The following is a 17,967-nucleotide window of genomic DNA, read 5'->3' on the forward strand; positions in this document are numbered from 1 at the left end:
GAATAAATTTTCATGACAAGCCATACACTGATTATTATTACATTTTTACCTCAGTGTCCTGACATACGAGGTTTGGTTTCTGCAACACCCCCCCATAGACATAAATTTAAAGAAACTTTAAATCCTTTAAAACTTTAAAGTTATTCAGGTTTTCTACAAAAAGCATATGTTAATTTAGAATCAGAAAATGCTATTAAAAAGGGTTATTAAAAAATTTATTTGGCTCCAAAACCATCATCCAAGCAAAAAATAAAAATAAAATAAAAATAACAAAATAACAAAAGACATGAAGAAATTAAAATGCATTTTATAGATTGTGGAAAATATGTTAGGTCTTATGAACTAGAAAATAAAAGAGAAAAAAAAATTTGTAGTTCACAAATATTTTAAAAATTCAAATGAAGTATAATTTTGATCTGCAAAAAATCAAATGAGTTCTGGATCTTGAGCGTAACTCGTTGTCAAAATCAGAGGCGAAAAAAGAGGCTTGCTTAAGGTATAAAACACATTGTTTGATGAGTAATAGGTGCTTAAATCCTTTCTAACACAGTGGGGACCTTTTATTGGCAGATCTTAAACTGACACCAATATTTAATGTGATAGAGCAAAGATTTAAAAATCTCTGGCATCTTTCTGTGCCCTACAATATGTCCTGAAAATTGACCTCTCAATTCCACTGAAACCAGGATATTGAAAAAACTACCTGTTTCAGAAACGTGGGAGGCTTAAGCTAAATAATTCTGAGTCCCATCCAGACCAAAGCATCAAAATTTCCAGTGTGTGAACCCAGGAACCTATCCATTAACAGGTCCTCCAGGTGACTCAGGTGCATCTGAACCTCTCCTTATTCACACACATACACACACACACACACACACAGTGGTCAAAATGCAGGATAAGTGTGTTCTTCTCTTTCCACGTGTGTGTGGAGTGTGTGTGTGAAAGAGAAAACACACTCACCCTGCTTTTGGAGGTAAGGACAACTACCTGCACTCTTAAATAAAGACCGTCTTTGCTCTGGGAATCTAAAATTAGTTCCATTCAATCCACTGGAATAAATGATGCTGAAATCATATATGACTTCCAGGTTTATAGACCCTAAAAGTGAATAGATAACTAGAATGCAAAGCTTCCCATTTTCTTCTGTCATATTTATATTGAAACCGAAGTACTTCACGTGACCAGTGTGTGCCCTTCGGTCTGCGCGGGCTGGTGCCATAGTCGGACAATACCGCACTATTAAATATGCTCCGTATTAAGTCAAGCAGAGGAAGATAAAATAGAAATAGGAGACCTAATCCCTACACTCAGAGAGCTCAGGCTTCAACAGGGACTAGGCAATCGATCATACTTTTTTAAAAGAACACTAAATAAGTAAAAATGAGCAGGTGTCAATTACCTAAACACTGAGAAGGAGACAGAAGGGTTGAGGGAACCAGAGCCTGTAATGACCACAGCACACTTCCTCTAAGAGGAGAAAATATGCCAAGAAATCTTCAGAAATTAAAAAAAAATATGTGGAGAACGACAATTTCTTCAAACACGAAAAGGCCTTGGAAGCCCAATACCCTGTTATCTTACTTCAAAGTTTGCTTTTCATTTTCAAGTTGTTTGGATTCAATTAAACCACTAAGTAAGGAGGAAACAGCATGAAGATCATGTATACTACTATATATAGTCATCCCCAAAATAATATTTGTCCTTTTAATGAATATAACAAACCTTCTGAAAGAATAATAAATGGAAAATTCTGAAGCTGTATCGAGTGATTTCTAAAAATTTCTCAGAGCGCTGTGAACTCTGCAGGCTTAGCTGGTTCCTGACTCTACCTCCATGTTTGGTTCAGTATTCTCTTCCTACCCCATGGAATACTTGGAACCCTACGGAATTAATTGCTTAGGCAAGCTGTCTTTCCCTTTTAATTTGCTAAAACGCCAAGCTCATGTAGGTGTTGTCATTCAACTAAAAATCACTGGGTAACTACTGAGCAATATAGAAATGTTATTTATAATGTACTTATAATAGACATTTTACATTTTCTTCTGAATCTTGCCAAATTTTGTGCATGAACATTATGCTTGTCATGGTGTCCGTGTATCTTCTAAACAAGAGTTCAACGTTTTGAATCACACTTAATAGATTTTTTAACAAGCCCGTTCATGTGGATAAACTAGAGATGCCATTTCTAGCCAAAGAATAATAAAATGCTGGGTGGAAGCAGAAGCTAAGTAGCCTCAGCCTGAGTTAAAAATCTGTAAGTTCTGTCCATCTCTGCAATTTGAAAATGGTACCTTCTGTGTAATTTACTATTGTGAAATACACAAGACATGAGAGAGACAATATCTGCTGACATTGTTGTGTATCTAGAATGGATTCACGAACTAAAAATCTTCCATCCTGTATATGCTCAAGTCAGTTATCTCCTTTTCATTACAGAAATGTAGAAACCATACATAAATGAGAATATTATAATAAACCCTCATGGACTCATCGACCAACTTCAACCATTATCACTTTCTTGTCCATCTTGTTCCTTCCATGCACCCACCTCAGGGACTCCCATCAGGACAGGGTATGCCATTTCAGATTTTCACCTGAATCATTTTCCTCTAAATTTTAGAATTCTCAAAGCACGTAAATGCTTCTTATGCCTTTACCATGTTATTTGTCTGAAAAAGGCAAACCATGTTGTCTCAGCAGAGGAGGAAAGCACGCTTTTATTCCAATTCCCTATGATGAAGGAAAGTCAAGAGTCTTGATATGAAATCCCAGTTAGAGTGGGTGACTCATACTGTTTCCCACTGCACATCACGCCTAACTAGAGATAATGAATTTTCCATTATCATTACGCACACCATGCAGTCGAACCAGTCTACACTGAGCTGAATATTCTCAGGTTTGAAGACAAAAATGTTTCCACTGAGCTCTAATTTACACCACCATTAAATATTTTTCTTGATTTTCATTAAAATAAGAAAATCAGTTTTCTCTATTCAGTGGCAGATCAATTTAACTGAAATAAAATTTCTCCTGTAATTTACCCATACTTACTCAAAGGATTAGTGAGCCCCTGTCAGGGAGCAGATACTTGTCTGCTCATTAACATTCATGACCAAGAACCCTTCTGGTAGGGCTGGTTTCAGCATCTGATAGAGCAATACTTAAAAGAAATTGGCTTGTCTGTGAAACAGCTGCTCAGCAAAGCCACCATGCAAGGGAATTGGTGATAATAAGATGATAATACTACAACTACACTGGGAGCACAATGTGTTTTAAGTTACTTTGAGGTGGGTGGGGGGGGGGGTCTAAGAATTAGAAAAAGATTGGCAATACATCACAGAGGATATGAGGCCGTACATCAGCAGTGTGCTTCATTAGTTTTGAATGATCTGTCCAAAGAGCAGAATAAAAAAAAAGAAAAAAATGAAGGGAAGGGAAGGGAAGGGAAGGGAAGGGAAGGGAAGGGAAGGGAAGGGAAGGGACGGGAAGGGAGGAAGGGAGGAAGGGAGGAAGGGAGGAAGGGAGGAAGGAAGGAAGGAAGGAAGGAAGGAAGGGAAGGAAGGAAGGAGGGAAGGAAGGAAGGAAGGAAGGAGGGAAGGAAGGAAGGAGGGAAGGAAGGAAGGAGGGAAGGAAGGAAGGAGGGAAGGAAGGAGGGAAGGAAGGAAGGAGGGATGGAAGGAAGGAAAGGAGGGAAGGAAGGAAGGAGGGAAGGAAGGAAGGAAGGAAGGAAGAAAAGGGGGAGTTGGGGAGGGAGGGAAGGGAAGGAGGGAGAAAGAAAAGGAGGACAAATTTCACTTGTACAAAGATCTGGGTTTTCCATGCTTTGCATTTAAACGACCCCTAGCATGGATCATCTATTCCGACATTGTGCAGAAGCAAGGCATTTGTGATGTGTAAACCTGTTCACTAGTTCTGCCACAGTTGAAATCCCTGGTTAGCCAATACTTATTTTTGGAAAGTCTGCCCTTTGGGAAAATTGGCAGATTACTTTCCAGTGATAGTATGACTGTTTCCAATTTCTAAGACCCAATTCAGCACACTGTGATTTCCAGAGGTGGGTCCTTCAGATAAAATACATGTCATTGAGGTGGTGGCCTAGCAAAATTAAAGGAGGTACTCAGCTAATTACTTTGTAAGATAATTAATATAACCCTTATGAATTATAGTTAGCTTGTTATTCTGTACAGTGAACAAGGGTACTAGTAGCTTAAGAAATAGAAATACCACATCTATTCATTCTTGAATAACATCATGGAAGTGGTCTGTGAGTGCATGTTTGGTTATGTGTGCATTTGTTACTGTGCTAGGATACAGAAGGTAGTGGTAGATCGGGTACATCAGTGTGCTTTATTTATCCCTCTGGAATTCCTAGAGAATCCACCAAAACAACAAGGAACAAACCACCCAATGTGGAACACAAAATATTGTTTCAGGAATAGCAGGAGGAGTCTCCATTGATGTTGGAAATGACCAGGAGATTTGCTTTGACCAACAGAACCTGGGAATAGAGTATGCCCATCCTAGTTTAGGCAATAAGGGGCATCATGTCTCCGCTATGAACCTTAGCGTTCTACACTCCAAGATGAGAAGAAAATGACCAAGACAGACTGTTGCCCCCAAAAGAACAGTGAAATCTAGAACAGATCAGACCAAATCATAGTTTAGAGCCAACCTGAGCAGGGCATAGACCAGAAGAGCCAAATTCAAGGGGACAATCCAAAGACGCACTGAGGAGAAATAAGTGTTTCTTGTTTATCCCTGAAATTTTGTTGTTGTTTCTTACAAAACAATAGAAGACTGATACAGGACTGGAAAGTTTCTATAGAATATCTACATAATAGATGCACGCTAAATGTCAGTAAATGAACAGTGTCACGAAACATCAATAGTAAATATATTTATGACCTATCCCAAGGACTTTGTGGACACGCACACAAAATCTCTGGTGCCTCTGTCCCCTCCTGCCCCATCTTTAACTAATACAAACAATTCATCCTTTAAGGGCTCTGTCTGTCCCCTCTTCCAAAAGTCTTCTTTGACGTCTCTAAGTACAACACTTTATTCCCCCCTTTCTGTCTCCAATGGACTTCTACCATCTGATAGAGCCAATCGTGCCTTCTTTACTGTTGGGTTTATACTTACATCTCTCCCACAAGGTAAGGTAAACATCATGACAGACTGTGAACATAGTTTGGTCATTATTAGTTGTCTTTTATCTACTACACCCCTGGTTAAGTATCTTCTATATAGAAAGTTCTGAATAAATGTTTCCAAACTGACACACAAGCGCACGTGCACACGCACACGCACACGCACATGCCCCACCCATGTGATGGGAAATAGAGAAGATTCTACTACCATATGGAAAACTACTTAGTGGTTTTTCCTTTTCAAGTAAGTGTTTTCTCTGGGAAAATTAGACCATATTTTACAGAGATCATTACATTATTGTCATCTCCACAGTATATAGATGAGAAATGATATTTAAAAAGAAAACATAAGCAGATTTGCAGCATAAAAATATTATGTCGCTGTGTATAAATTATTTCCACGTTCAGTAAAATGAGAGTTCTGAGGGTGTTACTATAGAATAAGTTCTTCAGAAGGATGGAAATTACTGCTCAACTTTTTTTTTTTTTTTTTTTTTTTTTTTTTGCTTTTAAAAATATATTTGCTGCCAGAATCTCTGGACAAATGTATATCATTAAAATGCATAAATAAAAACCAGAAAGGAAAGTAAAATAATAAGACCAAGAAGAACAAACTAAACAAATAAAAACCTCATATTGAGCTTCAAATGTGAATAAATTTCAGCTCAAATAAATATGAAGAAAAAAATAAGCAAAAGAAAATATCCCTTCAACTAAATTTTCCTGTCTCTGAATAATCCATATTTCATATACATTCCTAGAGAATAGGGTGCTGGTACCCACATTAAGACAGAAGCTACCAGGGTTTTGTGAGGCAAGAATATATAACATGGCTTAACTGATTCAATAACATTTTTGCACAAAACACTCATTCCCCTTTAATTGAGGGTCAACTTCTGACTGAATATTATTCCTGCCTTTTCCAAAAATATAGCTGGATTCTTTCCCCACCAATATCACCATTGCCTTATTAAGGGAATATCAATAATTCTGAGCCAGAGTCCACTCGAAACAAATAAAAGCTTAGTTAGAATTTTAAGCAAATGTCAAGTTCCTATCCCATTACTATTTATAAGTCTGATGTAAGTCAAGAGTATTAGGCTACAGTCTTGGTTTCATTCTTCTTGGTGGAAACTTGGCAAATGGTTTACCCTCTCTAGGCCCCAGGTTCCTTCGAGGCAAGACTATATTTAGGTGGGTAATTTTCTTTGTTAAGCATTAAAAAAAGTCCCATTCCACTTGTCTCTGAAAGACATCATCACATCCTCCCATGATGACTGGGACAGGGCAGGCGCGAGAGACAGATGAATAGATGTTGCTGTTTATGAAACCTTAGCACACTGGGGGACTGGAAAGCACAGGATAGTTTAAAGGGTCCTGAGGGTAAAGAGCAGAGCCTGAGGAGTGCTCGGCTTAGGACTCAATGCTGAGTGTCCCACAGAATAGCTCTGCGACTCTGCACTGTGGTTCGCTTTGGTCTCTAGCTTAACATCTGTAAAGGGTGAGGAACAGAGCCAGGTGTTGGCCTAGTATTACTATGACTAATATCAGAGTGTTTGGTTGTTGTCTATCTTCCTAGAATCCTAACACATTAGCCACTTAGTAGTATGACTGAGGCTGCGATTTAGACACAAATTTGACAGGTCAGAGGGTCAGTACACACAACAATATTGGGAAAAGGAGTGGGTGCATGAAGATGTCCCTCCCTTTTTTTATATTTTTATATGAGTTGCTTATTGGTTTTGCACACTTCCAGCTGCCTGGGTGTTTGGCATAGGTGCGACAGGGGAGAAGTAAAGGCTTATGTAATGCTGTGATCATCCTGCCAGGTGTTCCTGGATGGTCTTCATGATGTAACCCCAGGAGTGTTACAGAAAGTCTGGGCTTGGCTACAGAGCAAATTAAGTGCAACCCTGTAGGGTTCTGAGGAAATCTTTGCAAGCTAGGCCCCCGTCAGCAGCGGAATGGGCTTGCAGGGCTAGATAATGGAGCCAGAGGTGGAGATTTGGCCAGAGAAAGGAGGGAAAAAAAAAAAAAGAACTAACCAAAACCTTGTGAGACACTTGGAAAAGGACCAGTGCCAAGTGTGTAAACTGTTATTTTATATACCTTCATCCTAACATTTCAATCCCATGTTTAAAAAGAAAAAGAAAGCTACTCAGTCATAAGAAAATTCTCTGCCAAAGAACGAGAATGTCTGCAATTGATATTATATATTTTTTTCAATTTATTGCCTCTGAGCCACAAATTTTAGGGCTAATGGAGGTATGAAGCCAAACTTGTCCATTTAGGAAAGGTGGGGAAGAATTCATATTAATTCAGGTTTAGCTTCTGAGCACCCAATGAATAGTTAGAATTTTATACAGAGTCTCTTCTAAATATTACCAAAGATATTAATAAAAACCGGAAAGAATATGGCAATAAACAGAATGCTATGTTAAGGGGCGCCTGGGTGGCTCAGTCGTTAGGCGTCTGCCTTCAGCTCAGGTCGTGATCTCAGGGTCCTGGGATCGAGCCCCGCATCGGGCTCCCTGCTCAGCAGGAAGCCTGCTTCTCCCTCCCCCACTCCCTCTGCTTGTGTTCCCTCTCTCGTTGTGTCTCTCTCCGTCAAATAAATAAATAAAATCTTGTTATGTTAAGGTTTTTGGAATTTCAAATTTTAGGAGTCATCTCTCCCACAAAATGAAAACCTAAATGGAATCAAAACATTTCTAGTACAGTAAAGAAAGCAACAACTGTAGACTAATGACTAACAGTGACTGAATTTAGCCTCCCTGAATAGGGTTTGGACTGAATCATATGTATCAGGTGCAATTTAATTGCTCCTGTACTTAATGAAAATAGGAAAGGGAATAGTCACCTTCTCATGGAATATAGTTATATATATAATAGAGCCAACTAAAACATGCAAAATCCAGATGACAAGTCAAGATCCCTAAGAAAGTGGGACTGGAGTCAGAAATGCAAAATGGACACTTTGGATCAAGGGACCCCACAGCAAGAACGCAAAATGACTCACGGAATGGGAAGCTACTAAAAATAAACGAGTCTTTCAGAGCACCACTGATTTTATCTGGGAAAATAAAACTCAGAGGGTAACATTGCATAGCTGATCCTAGATAGTTCTGTGCTCATACCAACTGATACTCATCAATGAGGAAGTTTTGTTTGTTTGTTTATTTGTTTTTAAACTAAGGGAAAAACATGGAAAGCTGCCCACGTGAATGCATGCCTGTTCCTGAAAGGCGACTCAGCAGGATCCCCTTCATGGGATAAGAAGGTAAGTCATACAACTGTGCGGCTGACCTTCTCGAAACTGCCTAAACAAACAGCAGAACTTCTAATGGTAAATTTTAAATTTACATATTTTCTTAATTTTTTTTTAAGACCGAGCTCTTCAAAAGCTGAGCTCACCAGGATCACATTTTGAGTTTTAAAAATAAGGCTGGCTGAAAGCTTCCTTGAAAAAAAAAATCTCAACTTTTCCCCATCCCAGCCTAATGCAGTGAGATGCACTATGAGGAAAAGAATTCACCACCCCCCATGTCAGATGAATCTTAACAAAAATCAGTGTCCTGTCAAACCAATGGACATAATACCCCAAAGTACATTAAAACAATTTAAATTTTTTTTTTTTTAAGATTTTATTTATTTGCGAGAGAGAGAATGAGAGACAGAGAGCATGAGAGGGAGGAGGGTCAGAGGGAGAAGCAGACTCCCTGCTGAGCAGGGATCCCGACGTGGGACTCGATCCTGGGACTCCAGGATCATGACCTGAGCCGAAGGCAGTCGCTTAACCAACTGAGCCACCCAGGCGCCCACATTAAAACAATTTAAAACACATCTGGAGAGAGAGAGACAGAGACAGAGAGAGAGAGATGGAGAGAGGTTTCTTTAGTAAGACAAGTGAGATGAGATCAAGGATTCTGAATCCAAAGATTAATATTAAAAGTCATTGAGATGAGAATACAAGTATCTTGTTCTGTCCTTTTGAATGGCTTTACACATTTAAAAAAATCAATCAATTCCCCATAAAACTACCTTACATGAAATATTTTTATTGAAAGGAATACACAGTGTGTATCATGAATGGTGCCCCAGAATTATTTCCCCGCAATTTTGGAGTACAGCTTAATAAAGGCACAAGAATCATTTCCCAAAGACAGGTAAAAGTCAACAGCACCGGGTCGCTCTCCCTGCTTTCTGTAACAAATAATAAGGTGTCTCAATTTGCCTCCATCTGAAGTGATACATTATCGTTCCTCAAACCCGGAGCCCCTTCAGGGGCTCCTGAATGTCACTGGATTTGTAATCTGTCAATCAAGGGGAACAGCTAAGTACTCCCTGGTTTCATTCAAGGGAACAACAGTCACAGCATCACCTCTAAGTAAGGAATTATTTTCGTACACATCCACATATAAAGTTGAACACAGAGGAAGAGGCAGAGGAAGAAGGGGCAAATGTTGAGATACTTGGCAGAAAAGATGAAGTTCCGCTGACTTCCATGGAAGATGTCACATCCCCTTAAGCACTGAAAACACTGCCAGGTGGACCTGCCTTTCAGAATTCAGAGGGCTGATTTGAAAGAAACTGGTGTTGCTATAATAGTTTCAAGCAGCAATGAAGCAGAACATTTTACCTACTACAGAGAACAGAAAAAGGAAAATCAAAACTTCAGCAAGCCTTTTCTAAACCGGCTCTACCGTGCATTGTCTAGAGAGGATGAGGCAGGTCTCCTGCCCCATGACAACTCAGTGTGACCCAACGCTTGTACAAGGAAGGGTCACCGCGATTGGCGAGTCTGGTTGACAATGAGCCCCAGGAAGCACATTCCTTTCTTAGAGCACTAAAGACTACACAACCACCTAAGCATATGAACTTCATCACTATCATTATTAATTCAGTTTACAAAAATCAGGTTGCTTTTGAATAATTTTTTTTCTGAAGTTCGGATGAGAAAATTCAATGCTGAAAGCCTAGTAATAATTGCTTTCACTCTTTGTGCTTTCTCCTACAAAATGTTTATTTAACAAATAGAATATAGAAAGGAACTTGATGACTTATAATCAGGAAATCAATAGAGGATTTAAACCTTACGCAGAATGCACTGTCACGGCAATGTAAAATGTGGCTAGATTCTTGGAGGAGCAAACTGAAATAAAGGAGTCCATGTCAGTAGCACTTAAAACAAGTCTGTCTTCTTGAAAGTGTTGTTATATTTCAAATAATTTTAAATGACATTTAATTATTTTAAAGAAAATCCCCAGATGAAAAATTAAGACAAGCTATGATGTGACAAAACCTGAATTAGAATCACTCTAATCATGAAAAATTAAGCTAAATCTTTCAGAATAAATCTCACAGGCAGACCACAAATTCAAAACAGCTCTTTGTTCACTCGGGCTGTTCTAAGATATTACTACAAAAGTTGTCAAGAACGCTCATGCTTTTTCTAAAAATAGACCAAGTTATATAAATGTTTAAGAAGGAAAGAAAAGCTCCTGCTTAAAAAAATGTTTTTCACGGAAGGCCGAGATTCTCAGAAAGGCACACCCAGAACAGAGTGAAGCAGAAACTGTCCCACCTACCGTCAAACTTCTTGTGCCTGGACACGAATGTGGTGCGTACAAAATGGCTTGTCTCTTCCACGAGGTTTTCAAACTCGAGTTTGCTTTGCTGGCTTAATTTGTCTTCCATTTCTGTGGTGCAGCATGTATATTCTTGAGGGCAGATTCTTAAGTGTTCCCCTGCAATGAGAAGGTAAACGTCAGGATGGGATGACAGGGACTTCGGGGAATTTGCTTCTCCAACATTTCCCTCAAATCCTGGGGCACCTGGTCCAGCAACCCTTTGGACCAGCGCCATGATCGCATCTGGGCCTCAGTGGACTTAACATCCCAAGCATTCAGGACTTCAGTTGAACCTGATGTTGTGTTCTGAACGTTTGTGTCCCTCCAAATACATACGCTGAAATCTTAACGTGCAAGGTGATAGTATTAGGATCTGGGGCCTTTGGGAGGTGATGAGGTCATGACTGGAAGTAGTGCTCTTATAAAACAGCCCCCAGAGAGCTAGTTTGTCCCTCGGACACATGAGGATGCAGCAAGATGGTGTCTGGGAACCAGGGAGCGGGCCCTCACCACACACGGAATCTACTCGTGCCATGATCTTGGACTTCCCAGCCCCCCAGAAGTAGGAGAAATAAATGCCTTTTGTTTATAAGCCACCCAGTTTATGCTATTTCTGTTATAGAAGCCCAAACAGACTAAGACACCTGATATTTAGTCCCTGCCATGGAAGGGAAAGTATATTGAAGACCTCAGAAGACCACGACAATGTCCCTGCTTTTATTTGAAATGTGCCAAGTGGCGCCAGGTGACAAGAGATGTAATACAGTTATAAGTGTGCTTGTCTTTGGAAACCTCCAGTAACGCACAAGATGCTCAGTCCCATCACCGCAGTCTGTGTGACAGCAAGGGCAAGACAAGATGGGGATCATTCCTTGTGTTCTGTCTCTGCCTGTCCGTCTGTCAGAATGCATCAGCTTTGCTCGCGGGGAAAGTGAGTGTGTTTTCAATGGCAGGTCTCATGTGGCACACAATCCTTCAGTTGACAATTCTTGTCAGAGAGGAAATGTTCTCCTGCAAGGAGGAAGGCACTGAGGGGTTTAATTAATGCTTACATTCTATGGAAATGTAAAGTAAAAGGTAATGAAAGTCATGTATTTAATTCAATGTCTTTATCTCTGGATACACCAGACCACTTCCTTTGGCAATATTGCTTTCTTTGGTGCTATTTGCAAGGAGGAAACAAACCTCTGCTTCATGACCTTAAAATAGACTGTTAATGCATAAAATGTGAATTTCCCATTGAGGCAGCTCTGTTAATGTCATAATGTTTGGTGGAGCCTGTGGAGGGAAGAAGAAAAATCCACCCAACATCTTGGTAAGCAGGAACAACAAATTGCCCCTGGGATCAAAGTCACTGTAGGGCACTGAAATCCAAATGCACAAGTACTTGATGCAGTGATTAAAATTCATTTATAATGCTTAACGGTACTTATATAAAATTATGTCCTGCGACCTGTGTGAAGTATAGGGTGTTTCATGTTTATGTCGTTGGATGCTTTAGTGCCTACTTAAGACAACCCCAGAATAAAAAATGACCAGAACTGTGTACCAAAGTTAGATCTTATATAATTCCTGGAAGGGAGGGAGACCATAAAATATCATATGTATATTTTTTTTAAAAGGAAATGAAAATGCATTGTACTTGATAAATATCAAATTCAAGATAACAGTTCCCTTCCAGGAGAAATTAGGACTTGAGAGAGTGCTCAAATACTTTTATCTATAATCTTTTATTTCCTAAGTTGTTTGATGGATGCATTATGTTTATCATACTATTACCTTTGCTTTTTCTGTACATTGAAAATATTTTGTAATAAAAACTTGGAAATGTGTCATTAAATAAGCAGTAGCCACTACAGTTGTGCTAGAGAGGAGAACAGGGGGTAGGTATTAAGAAAGAAAACCAGGCTGCCCTTGACATTCAGAAGCCAGTCTGGCAACTCACAGCTAGGTCATGATAGTCTGTTACACCTAAACAATCTCACAGAAATGCCAATCCCAGACAAAATTACTCCAAGACCATGATAAAGGAGACAAAGCAAAGCCACTTCAAAATTTTGTCTAAGCACACACAAAAACAAGGCCCTATGTCATCAAAAAAGTACTGAACATCTCCTCTCTGAGGCAAAATGAATGTACTTCCTTACCATTTCCAGGTTGATCTTCATACTACTCTCCCTCCTTGTTGATCAGATTTATTGAGATACCTTTTCGTAGATTTACCTCTCCTTTCTGAAAGCATCCAGTCGAGGCTGAAGCCCTGCTTCTCTGAACCCTCCCCCGAACCACCCAACAAAACTCCAAGTCCCTCTCACTGAGAAACCCCATGGTTCTCCCTGGTGTATTCTTGCTTGAGGATAAGTGATATCTTATTCAACTACAGGTGTGTTCCTAATAGGTTCTCATTTGAAGGTACTGACGATACCACTCTGGGGACATACAGAACAATATGAATTTTGAGATTTTTCTCCAAGTCATTCTGATACTCCCATCCCAGTAAAAAAGCAGAGTTCTAGAGGTTAAAACACTGGTAAAGAATAAAAGTGGCTTTATCAAAAGCAAATGGCCTACAAATCTCTAATTTACTTTTTATAAAATATAAATCTAACTGATAAGGACAAAACTCTGTATCCACATTGAATAGATATTCAGCATTAACAATTCTGCATAATGTTCCCTTCTCTGACTGGTTATAAACCATTTCCAAAAATCTCCCTATTCTATTTCCCACCCTATTGTGTGCAAATGGAATGTCCATTTCTCAAGATTTAGTACTTCGGGGCTGCATTCTACTTCTAAATCGTTACAAATGAGTTTTCAGCAAAATGCATTGGACTTGTGGTGACTAGCTGATCAAAATAGAATAAACATTTTATGACCTGAGGGAAATAACTATATCTGGGATATTTGGGGAAGAAACGCCATGGATCTACATTCATGAAATTAGACTGGATTGGAAGCACTGTAATCTCCAATCACTCCAAGAAAATCAGTATTTTATGTTGAGTGATAAAGAAAAACAGGAAGATACTTCTTCATGGGACAACTTCATTTTTTTTTTAAGATTTTATTTATTTATTTGAGAGAGACAGAGAGCGAGTGTGGGAAGGAGCAGGGAAGAGGCAGAGAGAGAGGGAGAAGCAGACTCCCTGCTGAGCAGGGAGCCCGATGTGGGGCTCGATCCCAGGACCCTGGGATCATGACCTGAGCTGAAGGCAGATGCTTAACTGACTGAGCCACTCAGGCGCCCCCACGGGACAACTTTAAACCAAACTTACTCTGTGTGTGTGTGTGTGTGTGTGTGTGTGTGTCTATGAGTGTGTGTGTGTGTGTGTGTGTGTGTGTGTGTAGGGTAATAAGGCACACGTAAGCAGCTGCCCTTCTGATTCAATGCATTATTAGATGTTTTCTAGAACTGGAAGTGTCCTCAAGAAGTCAACACCTTCATGCAGGCCCAGGCAGAGAGATAACTAGAGACATGGAAAGACAGACATAGACAAGCACAGAGAAAGTGAAGAGTGTTTCAGAATCCTGCCGTAGGAAGAGTAAATCTTCCATGCAAAGTACTTGTTAGAGTGTCTACAGAGAGACCATGCAGATGTCCCCGAGCATACAGGATCTGGGGTTGTGAAACGTGTGGTCAAATCTAGGCTGAGCCTTGTTTTCTTTCTAACGTATGCTAGGTAAGAAGGTTGTGGAAGAATGGACCCATTGAAGTACAGTTCCTCTCTCCCCCAATCTGAGGTCACTGATATTTGTCAAAGCAACCTGGTAACTTCAAATGGCCAGAAAGACTTAGGACAACTGCACGATTTGTTCTGACTACGTTTGTTCATTTATTTTGGGTTTGGCCCTAGTACAGGGGTTTGTAAACCATGGCCTCTGGGCCAAATCTGGCCCACCATCTGTATTTGCACGCCCTGAGAACAAAATGGTTGGGGGAAAAAAAATCGAAAGAATGATATTTTGTACTAGATGAAATTCAAATTCAATTGTCCATAAATAACGTTTTATCAGAAGACAGTCCTGCCTCTCCATTTACGCATCAGCTGTGGCTCTTTTAGTGTGCGAACACCAGAGCAGTCATGAGAAAGACCACAGGGACCTTGCACTTGAATATTTACGTTCTGAAATCATACGTGGCAGCTACTCTGCCACATAAAGAGTTAGCTCTAGCCCTTCCTGTTCCAGTTTGCCCCAATGACAAGAATGTGAAACTTTTCTCAGCTTACGAACATCGTGCTTCCTAACATGATTATTTGATATAATAATGAGATGCTTCCAAAGTGGTAACTTATGAAGGAGAAGAAAGTGTTGTCCTTTACAAGCTTCCCACACACTCTCTCAAATTCTCTCAGGTTCTCTATGTTATTTATTACATAATTAGATAACAACATTTAGCTCAACGGGAGTGCCCCTAGATACCTCCAAGATCGCTAATATTAAACATACTAAATAGTTCATTCCAGGAGATCAGGATAAGAGACCATAAATGCAAAAAATGGGGGATGAAAATAACGATGACCGCACCTTCACTCATCAAACATTTATTGAAACCCATGCGCAACTCAGGATGATAGGTTCATGTCCATCAAGATCAGGCGCAGGGTCATGCCATCAGCTTACACAGGTGCATGCTTTTTGGGGGCACCTGCTGTTCATGCGGGTGAATTCCCAGGTTCCTGCATTTTTGTAGAACTCTCCATTAGCTGTGCCGTCAACAAGGGAAATTACAGAGATGGGAGAAGGGAGTTCCACCAGGAAGTGAGAGACTGAGCCAAGGCTCAGGGACATACCATCAGGCTATAAAATTGTCATCTGTTTTTGAAGAAAGAAGCGATGGGCTCTTCCTCCCTTTACATGCCTCTTTGAACTGCGTGTCACTCTTTACAATATCTTTCCCCAAATGCCTGCTCGGATGTTTGTTTTCACTCCAAAACACAGAGGTGACAGGAGAAATGTGATTCCGCCAAATCGTGCTCCCTCCAGGGATGGCCCTGGGTCTGAAAACCGCCAGGAATCGACTTGGTGAGTGGCAAGAGCAGGAGACAGGAGGACCTCGTTAACCACAGAAGCCAGCCTCTGTGGGTCTGCTGCAGCAGACTCCCTGCCCTCGGAGGTGACACCCTGGGGACCTCAGAATGCACAACCCAAACAAACAACCAACCAAGATGAAGTGCCCCAGATGCGTCGCATTTCACAGACTAGAGCCAGCCAAACTCTTGGCTTTTAGACAGGTTTGGAGTGTGCAGGGAAATTACTAACCTTACATTTCCTAAAAGGTAGGTAGGAAATCAAAAACTAATAAGGGCAAGGAAAATGGCAAGATCTCACACAACAGAGCACTTTAATTTCTGAACCTCCAAATTCCATTTGATGACAGTGCGATATTTGCTTGTGGACTTGGCCCTCTTGAGCATGTGTGGTCTATGCCAGAGTGCTCTCATCCTTGAACTCTTAAAATCCCCACTGTCAATTAGCCATGTCTGGTACCAAGCTAAGTCTCCTCCTCTTTCGATATGTCGCCTCAAATAACCATTCTGTTTGTTCATCTAGTGCCTAAGGAAGTTGACTGGAGCAAATAATCTAAGGAAACAGGCTTAGGGACGTAAAAACTCTAGAATAAGTGAACTTTTAACTAGAGTTTCTGATAGCTGAAATAATTTAAATTGGAGTTAATAGTCCTGGACTGTTTTCAGTCTCATAAAGCTCCTCTACAAGCTAATCAGGAGTGGCAGAAAATAGGAAAGCAGTAGTTTTTAAATGTATGTTCTAGTTCATTTCTCTAAGTTCACATTCCCAAAACCTCCGAAAAAGCACTTCATCAACATTTTTCAGCGTGAAGTGTTATTATAAATGATCCTTTCATATCTTTAAGGGCTGCTCTTTAGCAGAGTTGTTCACTACCATAATCAGAACGTTCAAACTTACACACAAGTTTTTTAAGATTCATTTAATGTTCTACTTCAGCGGATCTTATCACTCAAATAACCTATATTAGTGTCACCCTTTGATGTTGTCAATTTTCCAATAAAGACTTTAAATACTAATTCTTTTAGTTATAAAATGTTCACTCAGTATTTTGCAAAATTCCTTTGGAGGGAACCAATAAGTTAATTGTGTAAATCTGTTCCAACAAGCGCACAGAGAGGATTTCAAACATGCTATGAAGACCTTTCCTTTTCTACTTCTTTGAGAATAAGACTCACCAGGTTTGTATTTCAATATAAACTTTTCATATAGGAAGTAGTCAAATGATAACAAAATCTCTTCAACATTCAAAATGTTAATTTGTTGGTCTCAAGAGAGTTCTTCAAGAATTAAGACCAGTAAAGAAATATTGTTCTCATTATTTCTGTATTTCAGACTCAAACTAAAAGTTATATAAGCACAGAAAACTTCAATTATACTCTCTAGGTATCTCAGAACAAGATAAGCAAAATGCCAAGGCAAAGATAAGAATCCTCAATTCCCCATCTCCCCTCCCATTGCAAGGTACACCTTCTGTCTGCCCAACAGTTATGAGCACTCTCTGTACGTCAGGCACTGTGAAGTACGTATTTTTATTGTCTTTATTTTACAAACTAGGAAACAGAATTGTAGATTAAGTAGCTTAATCTTTAAGCTAGAAAAGATCTGTCTCCAAAGCTCATCCTTATAACCACTCTAACTTGTGACAAGATTCATTGGACCACAGCAGCAAACTGAGAGACATCACAGAATATCTTAAATTTCCAGAGAAACTTGACAGGTGTAGGAAACTGCACAAACTGTTGGAAGTAGCTGAAGTTTCAACATCAAATTTTACTACATTCCTTCAATGACATCGTATCTTTATGAAGCTGGGTGGGTTTTTTTGTTAATTTTCCTTAATTTCCTTAATGTTCACATGGGTAGCATATGAAAATCAGCATGGAACAGGAAATGAAAGTGGTGATGTCTAATTCAAGTGTAGGCTTTGAGCAGTTGTGTGCTGCCCACTAGTAAATAGTTGTGACTATTTAAGAATTAAATTTTCAGAACGTTCCTATAATGTATATGTAATGTTTACAAATGGCTACTAGCTCCTTATGAGATAAATTCTTAATTGTTCAGATTTAAGAAGAAATGGCTAGTACTTCTTCTGGCCTAAGGGTGTCATGGAAAAAAAAAAAATTCCTGAGGCAGTACAAGAATTTTGTGTCCAG

At 39.7% G+C, this 17,967-nt stretch overlaps 1 protein-coding gene across 2 annotated transcripts in view; it reads right to left on the reverse strand.

Annotated features, from left to right (window-relative positions):
- Positions 1 to 17,967, reverse strand: part of GPC6 (glypican 6) — a 1,066,736-nt gene that overhangs the window by 780,208 nt on the left and 268,561 nt on the right. For both annotated transcript variants that reach the window (XM_078070190.1, XM_078070191.1), the window contains exon 2: positions 10,739 to 10,897. In XM_078070190.1, coding sequence (XP_077926316.1) covers positions 10,739 to 10,897 — 159 coding nt within the window. The remainder of the gene's footprint in view (positions 1 to 10,738; positions 10,898 to 17,967) is intronic.

Source organism: Halichoerus grypus, chromosome 4 (assembly GCF_964656455.1).
Source record: "Halichoerus grypus chromosome 4, mHalGry1.hap1.1, whole genome shotgun sequence".
Lineage (NCBI taxonomy): Eukaryota > Metazoa > Chordata > Mammalia > Carnivora > Phocidae > Halichoerus > Halichoerus grypus.